Genomic DNA, 16,648 nt, shown 5'->3' on the forward strand with positions numbered 1-16,648 from the left:
AACAGTTTATTGAGCCCTTTCTATGGGCAAGTTTTAGGCTAAGTAGTTCAGTTATATCCAGTTATGAGAACCAAGAAAATATGGTGGAGGCAGTGGTATTTGCAGTAGTCCTTGAAGGACCAGTAGGATTTTGATAGGTAGAAAATGGCAGGACATAACATTCTAAGTAGAGGGAACAGTGTGGGTAGAAATGGAAAAGTAAGAAACATATTTGAGGAATATTGGATAGCTGGATTGGCACCTGTGGAAAATTGGTGAACTAAGGCTGAATGAACTAAGGTTGGGACTTAGATAACTTAAACAACTCAGAGGATGCTGAGTTGTTTGTACCTTATAGGCTTGATGTAATTAAACCTGGGACTTAATTTTAAAGGTACATTTTAATAGTCAAATTGTTTTACTATCCCTGATAGAATAGAAAACCGGAGGGGAGCATTCTCTTCCTCTGAGTAGTGAGGGATTAGAGCAGTAGATAATATGTTTTTGCAGAATACAAATGAGAAGTACTGGCCGGGTGCCATGGCTCATGCCTGTAATCCCACCACTTTGGAAGGCCAAGGTGGGCAGATCACTTGAGGTCAGGAGTTTGAGACCAGCCTGGCCTGGCCAATATGGTGAAACCTCATCTCTACTTAAAAAAAAAAAAAAAAAAAAAAATTAGTTGGGCATGTGATACACGCCTCTATTCCCAGCTACTCGGGAGATTGAGGCAAGAGAATCACTTGAACCTGGGAGGCAGAGATAGCAGTCAGCTGGGATCCCGCCACTGCACTCAAGCCTGGGCCAATAGAGTAAGACTCTGTCTCAAAATAAATAAACAAACAGATTAGAAACACTTAGCCTTAGGCCATGGAACAGGAAAGCTATAGAATTCAGTTAGTTAACATGATGCCAAACAGATTTTTACGAAGACCGGCATTTTTGTTTGTTTTTTTATTGTTTTGTTTGTTTATTTGTTTAACAAAGTAAGCTAGTCACTGGCCTTTTCTGAGAAGTGTTGCTGATCTTTAGGGTCTTTTGAAAAGATTGTCATGTAGTAGATGCCTATTTATGCCAGCATATCAAGTTAGAGTAAGATGGCCATAAACTTAGATTTGTAATGTTATTCAGGGCCGGGGGCGGTGGCTTACGCCTGTAATCCCAGCACTTTGGGAGGCTGAGGCGGGCGGATCACGAGGTCGGGAGATCGAGACCATCCTGGCTAACACGGTGAACCCCCGTCTCTACTAAAGATACAAAAAATTAGCCGGACATGGTGGCATGTGCCTGTAGTACCAGCTACTCGGGAGGTTGAGGCAGGAGAATCGCTTGAACCTGGGAGGCAGAGGTTGCAGTGAGCCGAGATCGCGGCACTGTACTCCAGCCTGGGTAACAGAATGAGACCCCGTCTCAAAAAAATAAATAAATAAAATTAATGTTATTCAACCTAGGGCCATAGTTACATTTAGTAATTCTGCCAGTTGAGAATTGTAGCAGGAATATAATGGGACTTATTTTTAACACCATGTTGGATGTTTTTTGTGATAGGAGCAGTGGCTCTTTAAAATCTGAGACATTTCTGTTGTAGCCTTTTATACTTCCTTTTTTTTTTGAGACGGAGTTTCGTTCTTGTTCCCCAGGCTGGAGTACAATGGCGTGATCTCAGCTCACTGCAACCTCCGCCTTCCAGGTTCAAGCAGTTCTGCCGCAGCCTCCTGAGTAGCTGAGATTACGGGCATGCGCCACCACACCCGGCTAATTTTGTATTTTTAGTAGAGACAGGGTTTCTCCATGTTGGTCAGGCTGATCTCAAACTCCCGACCTCAGATGATCCGCCCGCCTCGGCCTCCCAAAGTGCTGGGATTGCAGGTGTGAGCCACTGCGCCCAGCCTATACTTTCATTTATAAGTTATTTCACTCCTACTTCTCTGTTGATCAAGGAAATATAAGAAATAGTTTTTGGTTAGATAAGCCATATTTATATCACACTGAACTTTTTGGTAATATAGACTGGCAGCTTGAATTTTGAGGGGAATTTAAAATAGTAGTGTAATTGGGAATAGAAGCTTAGTTGCTTGTTTGTTTTTAAGATAGGGTCTCACTCTGTCACCCAAGGTGGCTCAAGTGATCCTCTTGTCCCAGCCTCCTAAGTAGCTAGAATTACAAGTGTGTATTACCACGCCCAGCCAATTTTTAAATTTTGGGTAGAGATGGGTTCTCGCTATGTTGCCCATACCGGTCTTGAACTCCTGGCCTCAAATGATCTTCCCACCTCAAGCTGTTTTTTATTTTTTGATTAGAGATCTTTTTTTTGTGCTGCCAATTAGGATACGTTAATAGTTGATTTCTGTTTTGATGTGATTTATCAGCTGGGAATAATTAGAGTTGTATGTTTTGATTCTAAATCATCATGAAATTGATCAAGTATACCTCGGCTTCATTCAGTTATAATTTCAACATGTATGGTTGTTACTGTTTTTGGATTGCCTCATATTCAGGGTCAAGAAAGTGACTCATCAGAGACCTCTGTGCGAGGACCCCGGATTAAACATGTCTGCAGAAGAGCAGCTGTTGCCCTTGGCCGAAAACGAGCTGTGTTTCCTGATGACATGCCCACCCTGAGTGCCTTACCATGGGAAGAACGAGAAAAGATTTTGTCTTCCATGGGGAATGATGGTAGGTCAGGAAGGTCAACTTGGAGTCAGAACAGGCTTTTGATTTGTTTGTTGATTATTCTGGGGATGCCCAGTAGGCTCTTCATAGTTAGTCTAGGTCCTCTGAAAAACAGATGGCAAGAGGGGATTAAAAACATGAGGATTTTATTAAAGGAAATGCCTGAGAAGGGAAACGGGGAGGTAGCCAGGGAAGGCTGGGAGAGCTGTCAGACTGTGATGCCCGTCTCACCCTCATGAAGGAGAAGGGGAAGGAAGGCTAGAATCTTCCTAGACTGCTGTGCAGGTAAGAAAGGTTTAGAAAGCTGTCAAGGTGTCTTTGAGTAAAAGTGGACTGTCAGGGGAGTCTTGTGTCTCTCGGGAGCAGGTGGAGGAGTGACTCCTCCACTGAGTCACTGCCTGAAAGCCTATGGTAAGTGTGGCCTCTGCACCACTCGATTTCAGAGCACAGAAGCGGGGGCCCAGGTCAGTTGTGCTTTCTGTAGTTGGAGGTCTAGGAGGCACGTTCTCATGGCTGCCATATAGTTCTTAAGTGCAGAGTGGCCACTCAGAATGAATTTAGAGGTTTGAAGAATCCTTAGAAGCATTTGGTTTCTATTCTTGATTTTAGATTAGACTGTTTTGTTTTCAATATTTGGAATTTTGCTTTCATCGAGATGCAAGTTGTTGGCTTTTTTTTTTTTTTTTTTTGAGACGGAGTCTCGTTGTGTCGCCCAAGCTGGAGTACAGGCGCATGATCTCAGCTTACTACAGCCTCCACTTCCTGGGTTCAAGCGATTCTCCTGCATCAGCCTCCTGAGTATCTAGGATTACAGGCATGTGCCACCATGCCCAGCTAATTTTTGTATTTTTAGTGGAGAGGGGTTTTGCTATGTTGGCCGGCTGGTCTCAAACCCCTGACCTCAGGCGATCTGCCCGGCTCAGCCTCCCAAAGTGCTAGGATTAGAGACATGAGCCACTGTGCCCGGCCAAGTTATTGGCATTTTTACACATTTAAATAATTATTTAAAATAGATTCTGAGTTCTGTATATAAATATTTTAATATATTTTATTTTTGGAGTACCAATTAAAACAAGGTTTGAAGGTATCTAATGATAGAAGGGGATTTTTGAGAACCTCTCCTTCTACTCCCAAGAAGGGATTCAGTACTCCCTTGGAACTAATGCCTCATTTCTTTAACAGACAAGTCATCAATTGCTGGCTCAGAAGATGCTGAACCTCTTGCTCCACCCATCAAACCAATTAAACCTGTCACTAGAAACAAGGCACCCCAGGAACCTCCAGTAAAGAAAGGACGGCGATCGAGGCGGTGTGGGCAGTGTCCCGGCTGCCAGGTGCCTGAGGACTGTGGTGTTTGTACTAATTGCTTAGATAAGCCCAAGTTTGGTGGTCGCAATATAAAGAAGCAGTGCTGCAAGTAAGTAGGTGTTTCACTCTGACATGTTGACCTCTCAACCATAAAGTTGCTTATTTATCCCTAGTTTGTTGCACAGATGCATCAGGACACTGAATGTGGTTGTAATTGAGTTGTAAGACTTGTTACAGTTAGATTTTGTGGTGTGGGCTGTTCTTAAATAAGAAATACTCTGGGGCCATGTTGTAGAATGTTCTGCAACAATGGAAATGTTCTATTGGAATAGTAGACAACAATAATGGAAATGTTTAGTTCAGTGTGGCAGCCATTAGCCACATGTGGCTATTGAGTGCTTGACATGTGATTAGTGTGACTGAGAAACTACATTGTTTATTTCGTTTTAACTTTAGCCATGTGTAACTAATGACTACCACATCAGACTGAAGCTCTGGAGGATTCCTACTTAAAACCTGACAACTTTATGAAATTATGTTGACCCAACAAAATTATGACAATTCGGGAAACATTGGAGATACACTGCATAAATATCTGTGCTTTCCGACTGTCTCTTAGAATATTTTCGTGCACATGGAATTTTTTTTTTTAAGAGACAGGGTCTTGCTCTGATACCCAGGCTGGAGTGCAGTGGCATGATCATAGCTCACTGCCAACGTTGAACTCCTAGGCTCCAGTGATCCTCCTCCCTTGGCCTCTCACAGTACTGGGATTACAGGCATGAGCCACAGTGCTTGGCCTCATATGAAATTTCTGTTGGTTTTTTTTTTTTTTTGAGACGGAGTTTCGCTCTTTTTGCCCAGGCTGGAGTGCAGTGGCGCAATCTCCGCCTCCCGGGTTCAAGCGATTCTCCTGCCTCAGCCTCTCGAGTAGCTGGGGTTACAAGCATGCGCCACCATGCCTGGCTAATTTTTGTATTTTTAGTAGAGACGGGGTTTCTCCATGTTGGTCAGGCTGGTCTTGAACTCCTGACCTCAGGTGATCTACCTGCCTCGGCCTCCTAAAGTGCTGGGATTACAGGTGTGAGCCACCGCACCCGGCCGAAATTTCTATTTTTAAGAAGTTTTGTTTTAATTTGTATGGGTACATAGTAGGTGTATACATTTATGGTATATATAAGATGTTTTGATACAGGCATGCAATGCATCATAATCATATCATGCAAAATGGGGTATCCATTCCCTTAAGCATTTATCCTTTGTATTATAAACAATCCACTCTTTCAGTCATTTTTAAATGTACAATTAAATTATTATTGACTATAATCACCCTGTTGTGCTATCAAATACTAAGTCTTATTCATTCTTTCTAATTATTTTTTGTACCCATTAGCCATCCCCTAATATGGAATTTTTTATGTTGAAATTTTTATTACTCTACTTTTTCTCCTTTTTTTAGTCAGTTTGTGGATGTACTTTTTGCCATCTGGGATACTTTATTTAAAGTAGATCAAGATAGTAGCATAAACAGAAATTTTGGTGATTGAGCATCTTGTAAATTACCTGGCACAAATAATAGGTATCAATAGATATTTGCTGAATGAGTGAGTGACATGAAAGTGATTAATATAAAGAATAGTTGGGAGAAATGCTACATTATTTACTTCAGGGGAGATAATTTCTAGGAGACAAGAAGTAGTTCTGTGCTTTGGTTTGGTCTGACCTTAAGCAAGAATCTTGTCTCAGTCTCATTAGTGGAAAGAAGTAAAGTAATTCACAGATCACAAAAAAGTACATGATAGCAAGATAAAGTTGTGCTAAATTTAAGAGTTAAAGTGGATTCAGTGCAATTGTAGACTTCAGATTACATTAGAATTTTATTAAATCTAAATTTAGGGGTGAAGTATATATCAAAGCCACCAGATTTAATTATAACATTGTAGTGGTAGACAAAGGAGTTGTTTGATAATTTTAGTCTGTTTTGTGTTAAGATTACTTGATGAATATTAACCTCATAAGAGAGTAGGACTGATGTGACTACGAGAAATACTGACTGATCACTTTGTGTGTAGTGCTAGTCAGTGTTGGATTACAAGAAATCTGAGTCCCATTTCAAAAATAATTTGATATTTGCTCCTTTTAGATCCTAAAGGTAGGTGAAATTGCTGATCCGGGGATTCAAAGGCTCAGATTTAATCTGAGTAATGAGCAGTCCTTTTTTCAGCTATAAAAATGTGAACCTGAATAAAGATTCACTGATTGTTTCAGGCAAAATGAACACTTGTTTCAGTGCTTCTCTTCTAAATTTAATTTGTTTCATGGTTTAATCCTTGTTCTCCTAGGATGAGAAAATGTCAGAATCTACAATGGATGCCTTCCAAAGCCTACCTGCAGAAGCAAGCTAAAGGTAGTGTTGTTAAAAAGGTCTTCCCCCAAATGTTCCTTGCTTAAATGCTGTGTAGTTGTATACATCCAGTAGAAGAGAATACTTTTTTTTTTTTTTAAGTGCAACTCTTTCGCAGGGAGTAGATTGTTGAAGCTACGTAATAGGTACATGGGGGTTGATTGGACTATTTCCTGTATTGGGGGATATTTTTTAAATTTTACATAATAAGTCTTTAAGATTTATATAAAAATTATAGTTCATTCTATTTTCTAGAGCAATTAAAGTATACCTATTTCACCTGATCAACTTAGCATTAACTTTCTTTAGCCTTTCAATGCTAACTTTTAGCTGCAGGAAACTGAGAATGTTGTGTCACGTTTCTACGCTTCTATTTTTTAAATGTATTTTTTTAACTTATTTTTAATTTTTGTAGATACATAGCAGGTGTATTTATTTACTTATTTATTTTTTTGAGACAGAGTCTCACTCTGTCTTTCAGGCTGGGGTGCAGTAGCATGATTATGACTCACTGTAGCTTCGACCTCCCAGACTGAAGCCATCCTCCCACCTCAGCCTCCCTAGTAGCTGGGACTACAGGTGCGCACCACCACGCCTGGCTAATTTTTGTAATTTTTGTTTGCAGAGACGGGATTTTGCCATGTTGCCCAGGCTGGTCTTGAACTCCTGGGCTCAAGCAATCCTCTCACCTTGGCCTCCCAAAGTGCTGGAATTACAGGCATGAGCCACCACTGCACCTGGCCAGCAGGTGTATTAATTTATGGGGGTACATGAGATATGTTGATACAGGCATACAATGGGTAATAATCACATCAGGGTACATGGGATGTCCATTACCTCAAGCATTTATCCTTTGTGTTACAAACAATCTAATTATACTCTTGTAATTATTTTTAAGGGTACAGTAAATTATTGCTGACTGTAATTACCCTGTTGTACTATCAAAAACTAGATCTTATTCACTTCTATCTAGCTATATTTTTGTACCCATTAACCATCCCCACTTTCCCCCTCAACCTCACTACCCTTCTCAGCCTCTTGTAACCATCATTCTCTCTGTCTCTATCTCCATCATTTCAATTGTTTTAATTTTTAGCTCCCACAAATGAGTGCGAACATGTGATGTTTATCTCTCTGTGCCTGGCTTATTTCACTTAACATAATGTCCTCTAGTTCCATCCATGTGGTTTCAGACGATAGGATCTCGTTCGTTTTTATGGCTGAATAGTACTCCATTGTGGATATGTACCACATTTTCTTTATCCATTCATTTGTTAATGGACGCTTAGATTGCTTTCAAATCTTGGCTGTCATGAATATTGCTGCAGTAAACATGAGAGTGCAGATATCTCTTTGATATACTGATTTCCTTTCTTTTGGTATATACCTAGCTGTGGGATTGCTGGATCATATGGTGGCTCTGTAATTCTATTTTAAATAAAATTATTCTCACTTATAGACAGATGATGTTGTTGTTTTTCCCCCAGCTGTGAAAAAGAAAGAAAAAAAGTCTAAGACCAGTGAAAAGAAAGAGAGCAAAGAGAGCAGTGTTGTGAAGAACGTGGTGGACTCTAGTCAGAAACCTACCCCATCAGCAAGAGAGGATCCTGCCCCAAAGAAAAGCAGTAGTGAGCCTCCTCCACGAAAGCCCGTCGAGGAAAAGAGTGAAGAAGGGAATGTCTCGTCCCCTGGGCCTGAATCCAAACAGGCCACCATTCCAGCTTCTAGGAAGTCAAGCAAGCAGGTCTCCCAGCCAGCACCGGTCATCCCCCCTCAGCCACCTACTACAGGACCGCCAAGAAAAGAAGTTCCCAAAACCACTCCTAGTGAACCCAAGAAAAAGCAGCCTCCACCACCAGAATCAGGTGAGTGCGGAGGGCAAGAAGGAATTGCTGAACCACAAGTACTAACAAAAAAGCACTGATGTTTCAAACAGCATTTGAAAGCAGGAAATGTATGATTTTAAGTCTTCAGTTCAAGAAAATCAGCTCTCTTTCTAACTATTATGTATAATAATAAACAAACAAAAAACCAGTTAAATTGGAGATATTGTTTTAATTTCCTGTTCGAAGCCTAGAGTTTAAATAGTTTTTTTTTTTTTCTAATGCCCCTTTCTTCACAGGTCAGTCAGTACTAAAGTAGTTGTTGCCAGCATCTGACTGCAATTTATTCTGAATTTTTTAGGTCCAGAGCAGAGCAAACAGAAAAAAGTGGCTCCCCGCCCAAGTATCCCTGTAAAACAAAAACCAAAAGAAAAGGTGAGGAGAGATTTGTTTCTCTGCCATTTCTCAGGGATGTATTCTATTTTGTAGGGAAAAAGCCTTATCCTTGACTTCTATGTATATGGCAGTGGAATTTCTTAAAATTAAGAAATTTCAAGTTTAGGCTTTTAGCTGGGCACGGTGGCTCATGCCGGTAATCCCAACACTTAATGAGGCTGAGGTGGGAAGATTGCTTGAGGCCAGCAGTTCAAGACCAACCTGGGCAACATAGCAAGACCCTGTCTTTATTTAAACAAAAAAACAAAAGAAGAAGTAGTTAGCCAGGCATGGTGGCGCTTGCCTGTAGTCCCAGGTACTCAGGAGGCTGAGACAGAAGGATCGTCTTGAGCCCAGGAATTCGAGGCTACAGTGAGCTATGATTGTACCATTGCAGTCCAGCCTGGGTGACAAAGCAAAACACTGTCTCCAAAAAAAAAAGTTTGGGCTTGGCAAGGCACGGTGGCTCACGCCTGTGATCCCAGCACTTTGGGAAGCCGAAGCGGGCAGATCACTTGAGGTCAAGAGTTTGAGACCAGCCTGGCCAACATGGTGAAACCCTATCTCTACTAAAAATACAAAAATTAGCCGGGTGTGGTAGTGGGCGCTTGTAATCCTAGCTACTTGGGAGGCTGAGGCAGGGGAATTGCCTGAACCTGTGAGTCAGAGGCTGCAGTGAGCTTAGACTGCATCACTGCACTCTAGCCTGGATGACAGAGCGAGACTCCATCTCAAAAAAAAAAAAGTTTAGGCTTTAGCCTGTTTCTTTTTTGGTCTCTTCCTTGTTGCTTTTCCCTTCTTTGTGGCCCTGTATGTTCTAGCCTAGGAATCTGCTTATTCTAAAAGCCATTTGGCATAATTATTTTTTGACCCCAACATCCTTTAGCAATTATTTGTCTGTAAAAATCACCCTTCCTTGTTTTCACTATTTTTATTTATTATGGATAAAGAGATAGTGTGGTGACTTACATCTATAATCCCAGCACTCTGGGGGACCAAGGCAGGAGGATCACTTGAGGGCAGGAGCTGGAGACCAACCTGGGCAACACAGTGACACACAGTTGCTATAAAAAATTTAAAAATCAACTAGGCATGGTGGCATGCACCTGTAGTCCCAGCTACTCTTGAGAAGCTGAGGCAGGAGGATCACTTGAGCCCACAAGGTCTAGGCTGCGGTGAGCTATGATTGTGCCACTGTATTGCAGCCTAGGCAACAAAGCAAGACCCAATCTCTTAAAAAAAATTTTTTTGAAGATTATTTCTCTGTTTATGTTGGAAACATGTTTTTTAGATCTATTAATAAGATTTGTCATTTGTGTTATTATCTGTTGCAAATATGAAGGCAAATAGGGTGTGATTTTGTTCTATATTCATCTTTTGTCTCCTTAGGAAAAACCACCTCCGGTCAATAAGCAGGAGAATGCAGGCACTTTGAACATCCTCAGTACTCTCTCCAATGGCAATAGTTCTAAGCAAAAAATTCCAGCAGATGGAGTCCACAGGATCAGAGTGGACTTTAAGGTAAAGGTTTTCAGTGACCGTAAAGTATATTGAGTGTCAAAGACTTTAAATAAAGAAAATGCTACTACCAAAGGTGTTGAAAGAGGAAATCAGCACCAACTGGGGAAATGAATAAGAACTCCCATTCACAGACAGGTTTAGCGCTAGGAGAGCTTTGGTCAGTGTTCTTAGGTCACTGTTTGTGAACTGACTGCAGAACATAGATAATGAAACATTCCTATCCATCCTGAGCAGTATCAGAGGAAGTAATTCCTTCACATGGAAAGTATCAAACCATGATGATTCCTTGAGTTAGCAAAACTGTAAGGGAAATTCAGTCCCAGTGTATCTTTGCAATATATTCGATATGAATTGAACAAATAAGCGAGCCTTTTAATAATCTGTGTCTGAGATTTAAACTTTCTAAAGCAGCAGTTATTTTTGGACTCATTGAAATGAAATACTCTGACATTCTGATGTCATACTAATTTTATGCTTTTCATCCTTATTTTCCATCCAAAGTTGTGTAATTGTAAAACTTTCCTAAGTGACCTTTTTCTCTCCACAGGAGGATTGTGAAGCAGAAAATGTATGGGAGATGGGAGGCTTAGGAATCTTGACTTCTGTTCCTATAACACCCAGGGTGGTTTGCTTTCTCTGTGCCAGTAGTGGGCATGTAGAGGTAAGGCATCCTGCTTCTTTGTACCCCAGGAAGTACACAGATTATTTTTCTGTGGATGAAATTACTATAGTCTGTTTTGTTGGTGTTTAGCAGGTACTATCCCCTGTTTAAACCAGCTAAAGAAATGTTTTGAAGTATTTTAGAGATTTTAGGAAGGAATCTGCTATTAGAGTAGCAAAGTTATTGAGAGTGAAAAGATCAATAATCCCATCTCTCTTAAATTCAGTCTTTATTAGAGTTCTGATCTTTCTGTTAGATGTCTAAATAAGAGAAAAAATTATACAGTGGTCTGTTAAAAGGGATGCTGTTGGTGGTGGTTTTATATTGTATATCAGAGCCTCTTTGTCTACAAAGAGCTCTTACCAATTAATAAGAAAAAGGAATGATATCCAGAAAAAAAATAGGCAAAAGACAGAAATAGATAATTCACAAAATTAGAAATAAATACATGGTAGGTGGCGGGGGAGGTGAAAGGAGGGTGTCTGTTTTTTAGCCCTCTAGTGACCAAAAACTGGAAATTAAAGCATGATAAAAAAGAATCCTGAATAAATGGGGGCTTTCTGTTGGTAGAAAGAAATATAGATTAGTTACAATCTTTCTTTCTGAGGGAATTATTTGGAAATATATATTTATCTTTAAAATAGGTATATCCTCTAACATAGCAATTGCACTTCAAATACTTATGGATATAAATAGATAAATTGGCAAACCTGTAGATATAAAGTAGTGTTCATTTCAATATTGTTCATGATAATAAAAAACTGGAAACAACCCAAAAGTCCATATAGGAGCATAGGTTAAAATAAGTATAGGGCATATATAATGGCAAATATGAAGTCCTAAAGATGATAATGTAGATTGATGTTATTAGGTTGGTCAAAAGTAATTGCAGTAATAACATGGAAAGATGTCCATGACATATCACTGAGTGAAAAGAACAGATTACAAGATAGTATATAAAGCACAATCCCATCTTAGTTTGGAAAAGTGTTTTTAGAATATATATCTAGAAAACAATCTGGAAGGATTCATACCAAAATATTAAGAGTGTGGTTGGATTATGGGTGACCTCTATTTGTTTCTCTGGTTTTTTTTTGTTTTTTTTTTTAATCTTTCTGAGTTTTTTTGCAGTATGTACCACCTTTACAATGAGAAAGGAAAAAGTGCACAATTTTGAATAGGAAGCAGTAGTTTGTCATTTATAAGGGACATATACTACATCCTTTACAGTTCTTAAATTCCTGGCAGATACCTCTTTGGCTTATTACTTACCACATAAGATATGTATGCAAAGGTAGTAAAGAAAATCCAGGTCGGGTGCAATGGCTCATGCCTGTAATCCCAGCACTTTGGGAGGCTGAGGCAGGAGGACTGCTTGAGCTCAGGAGTTCAAGATCAGCCTGAGCAACAGTGAGACCTCATCTCTACTCAAAAAAAAAAAAAAGAAAAAATACCGGGCATGGTAGCATGTGCCTATAGTCCCAGCTACTCTAGTCCCAGCTACTTGGGAGGCTGAGGTGAGAGGATCACTTGAGCCCAGGAGATCAAAGCTGTAGTGAGCCATTATCACACCACTGCACTCCAGCCTGGGCAACTAAGCAAGACCCTGTCTCAAAAAAATAAAAAAGAAAAAAAAAAAAAGAAAAAATAAGAAAATCCAAGCTAGGTTGAAATCTGAATGTTGAGCAGTCAGTGAGACACAAACTAGGTAAGAAACTCAACCCTGCCCACTTGCCATTTGAAGTTATTACTAGCAAAATTACAAATTATTGCCTGGTATTCATTTACTAAGCAAATATTCTCTTAGTCCCTATTATGAACAACTTATTGTTCTAAGTGCAGGAGTTGCTTCAGATATCATTGAGACTGAGAATATTCAGTCTACAAGTGCCAGGGGTCTACTATATCTCTTTTCCCTCCTAATATAGTGCTTTGCACCCACATTTATGCCACCCACAGGTGGCATATTATTATAAAAATAAGTTTATTTTTATAGCACCAGTCCTTCAACTTCTGGGATTAAACAGATTTCTTTTTCAGGGTATAATTGTTCTGATTTAAATTCTTTATAGTTGTACATAGCAATCTCACAGGATTCCTAAAACATGAATTAGAGAATAGCCTGCTGCCTGCACTGCACTCCTAAAGCATAACCAGTGCTTGATGAACTCTCTTCCAGGCGAACTTTTTAAACTTTTTATGTTGACATGATTTCAGATTTACAAAAAAACTATGAGTCGTACAAAGAATTCTAGGTACCCCTCACCCAGATTCCCTAAGTGTTAATATGTTTCTCTGTGTGTATCTCTTCTACAAAATAACAAATAAAATACATATACACATTTTACCTATAGATATACATTTGTCTAAAAATTTGAGAACAAGTTGCAGACATATACCATTTTACCTATAAATATTTTAGTGTGTATTTTTTAAAATCAAGGACATTCTTGTATTTAACCATGGTATAATTACCAAATCAGGAAATTAACATTGGTACATTACTATTATCTGATCTATAGGCCTTATTTAGGTTTGACCAATTGTCCCAATAATTCCTTTGTGGCAAATGAAAATTCTGGATTATCCTAATTAGTATTTTTGAAAATCCTATATCAATATGAAAATAACTTATTTCTAAAATTAGAAATGGAGGCTGGGCGTGGTGACTCATGCCTGCAATCCCAGCACTTTGGGAGGCCTAGGCGGGTGGATCACGAGGTCAGGAGATGGAGACCATCCTCGCTAACACGGTGAAACCCCGTCTCAAAAAATTAGCCAGGTGTGGTGGCACGCACCTGTAATCCAGCTACTCAGGAGACTGAGGCTGGAGAATCGCTTGAACACGGGAGGCGGAGATTGCAATGAGTCGAGATCGCACCACTGCACCCCAGCCTGGGCGACAGAGTGAGACTCTATGTCAAAAAAATAAGTAAATAAAAATAAAAATGAATTTAAAAAAAATAGAAATGGAAAGGACAAACCAGAGCTTAGAATTGTTTCGTATATTACAGAAAACGTTTAAACCCTCCCTATTTCCCTCACCCCACTCCTTTACATTCCCATAGCTCTTCGTTTATACCACTCTTAGGGCACTTAGCATGTTCTGTTAGATCTTGGATTATATTTACTTTGTTACTTTCTAATTCCACTGTTATTACCACTTTAGTACTCTGAATCTCCCACAGTGCCCAATACTGTACTTTTTTACATAGTCATTATAATGAATATGTATTGACTTAAATATATGCCAGTGGACTACTAAAACCCAAAGTATATAAGGAGGGTATGGTTGATTATGTTTTTCTACATATTATTTGACATACTTCTATCTTCCCATGTTCTTACTATAGTTTGTATATTGCCAAGTCTGTTGTGAGCCCTTCCACAAGTTTTGTTTAGAGGAGAACGAGCGCCCTCTGGAGGACCAGCTGGAAAATTGGTGTTGTCGTCGCTGCAAATTCTGTCACGTTTGTGGAAGGCAACATCAGGCTACAAAGGTACAAAACTTGGTAATAGAACTACAGCTGGACCTCTGTGTCAGTGGGTTCTGTATCCCTGGACTCAACCAATCTTGGATTGATTATATCTGGGAAAAAATTAGTAGTTGCCTCTGTACTCTATGTGAACAGACTTTTTCTTGTCATTATTTCCTAAACAATACAGTAGAGCAACTATTTACATTGTATTAGGTATGATAAGTAATCTAGAGATAATTTAAAGTATATGGCGGGAAGATCACTTGAGGCCAGGAGTTCGAGACCATCTGAGCTAACATGGTGAAACCCCATCTCTACTAAAAATACAAAAAATTAGCCAGGCGTGGTGGTGGTCACCTGTAGTCCCAGCTACTTGGGAGGCTGAGGCAGGAAAATCGCTTGAACTTTGGACGCAGAGGTTGCAGTGAGCCACTCCAGCCTGTGGTGCAGTCTGTCACGCCAGCCTGGGTGACAGAGTGAGACTCCATCTCAAAAAAAAATAAGTATATGGGAGGATGTGCATTTTCTTACATGCAAATGCTGCACCATTTTGTCTAAGGGACTTGAGCATCCATGGACTTTGGTATCCTCTGGGGGTCCTGGAACCAATCCCTCACGGAAATCAAGGGTGACTGTGCTTAGAGTATTGCTTTCTTTTTCGATCTCTATTTCTGTCTTCCAGTTAAGATTTTGTATCTATATTATTTCTCTTTTTGCTTAGTCTGTCTTTAGTATTTAATTGGGTGTCATCAGTTGCCCATTTTGTGTTTTAATTTTGGAACAATGGCAGAAAACATGATACTGAATAAAATTCCAAAAATAAGTCAAATCTCCCTAGTAAGAATGCTGATCACCAAGTGCCTTTGGCAGGAGTAAATAATGCGTGAGGAAATTAAAACTTACAGTTGTGTGCTCTACTTACTTGCCAGTAAATGTGAAATGGGGTGCTAAGTAATAGGTGTTGGGTGAAGGTAATATGATGCTCATCATTTTGCCATTATATTTTCTTACAGCAGCTGCTGGAGTGTAATAAGTGCCGAAACAGCTATCACCCTGAGTGCCTGGGACCAAACTACCCCACCAAACCCACAAAGAAAAAGAAAGTTTGGGTGAGTTATACACATGATGCTCTTTTATAGAGAACCGTCCTGTGACTGTTGGGCTTATGTAACTTGTATTACAAATATCTATGCTTGAGGATGTCAGTATGACAATCTTTTTGCCTCATTACTAGGAAATCATCTCAGTAGAGAAATGAAATCTATAAATGGATGCATTTGAGAACCTTTTAGTTAAGGAAAGATATTAAAAACAAGAAATTCCTGTTGAATTTCTTTTCCTCTTTTCTAGATCTGTACCAAGTGTGTTCGCTGTAAGAGCTGTGGATCCACAACTCCAGGCAAAGGGTGGGATGCACAGTGGTCTCACGATTTCTCACTGTGCCATGACTGCGCCAAGCTCTTTGCTAAAGGTACCCAAAAAGCCAGTTTTGCCAGCTTTCGGAGGTTGTACTTGGTGTTTTGGAGGTGAACTAGACTCTCTAGTGAAATGAAATAAAAAGTCTCACACATTATGTCAAGGATACCATTTAGACACATTTCCTAAGTTCCTGTTTAGAACTTAGCAACTAGAAATGTCTTGTTAGTTCATATGGGAAGTGTTAAGAGGACTTTTCATTATAACTAACCACAAAGAAATCCTCTAAGCTAGTATTTCCCAAAGTGTGGTATATATATTATACATTTGTTTATTTCAGAAGTGATTTTAGTTGGTACCCAAACATTTTCTTTTAATAGTTATATTAGAAAAAATATTAATATAGCTAATACATTAAACCTATTATATTACTGACTTAGGATAATCATATAAAGTTCAGTATTTTAACTAAGATAAGCAGATCAGTTTGAAGAAGTTCATTAAGTAAAAAATGATAGAGGAGATCTCTGTATATAAAGAAAATTTATGAAGGTTATGCAGAGTACTGAATCTTAGGAAGTGCTCCTCTAAGCTCTAATATAAATGCCCTAGAAATAAGGAAAAAGCTTACATGTACTGTTTCTGACTTCCATATTGCCACTTCCTTTTAAATATTTCTTTCAAATGTGTGAGAAATTTCTCTCTTCCATTCTTTTCTATTGTTTTACCTTGAAAATCTACCTTATGACCTTTATAAATGAAAACTAGTAAACTAAAGAAAACTAGTGGCGTATGAAGCTTTTCTGTGAGTATTTGAGGGGTTCAGAATAATCTTGAGACTTCAGATATGTGAACATTCCACAGTAGATCCATGCTGGTGTTCATGATCCCAGAAGAAGATTTAGATTGGGTTGGTATATGCAAGTCAAGGGCCGTAAAAACACATATA

The 16,648-nt window shown here is 39.3% G+C and overlaps 1 protein-coding gene across 5 annotated transcripts in view; it reads left to right on the plus strand.

Annotated features, from left to right (window-relative positions):
* The window catches only part of KMT2A (lysine methyltransferase 2A), a 94,592-nt gene that overhangs the window by 40,483 nt on the left and 37,461 nt on the right, over positions 1-16,648 (plus strand). For all 5 annotated transcript variants that reach the window (XM_025357342.1, XM_025357343.1, XM_025357344.1 and 2 more), the window contains exons 4-13: positions 2,478-2,655; positions 3,835-4,069; positions 6,303-6,367; positions 7,852-8,229; positions 8,549-8,622; positions 10,012-10,143; positions 10,691-10,804; positions 14,158-14,304; positions 15,297-15,392; positions 15,634-15,754. In XM_025357342.1, coding sequence (XP_025213127.1) covers positions 2,478-2,655; positions 3,835-4,069; positions 6,303-6,367; positions 7,852-8,229; positions 8,549-8,622; positions 10,012-10,143; positions 10,691-10,804; positions 14,158-14,304; positions 15,297-15,392; positions 15,634-15,754 — 1,540 coding nt within the window. The remainder of the gene's footprint in view (positions 1-2,477; positions 2,656-3,834; positions 4,070-6,302; positions 6,368-7,851; positions 8,230-8,548; positions 8,623-10,011; positions 10,144-10,690; positions 10,805-14,157; positions 14,305-15,296; positions 15,393-15,633; positions 15,755-16,648) is intronic.

Source organism: Theropithecus gelada, chromosome 14 (genome assembly GCF_003255815.1).
Source record: "Theropithecus gelada isolate Dixy chromosome 14, Tgel_1.0, whole genome shotgun sequence".
Classification (NCBI taxonomy): Eukaryota; Metazoa; Chordata; class Mammalia; order Primates; family Cercopithecidae; genus Theropithecus; species Theropithecus gelada.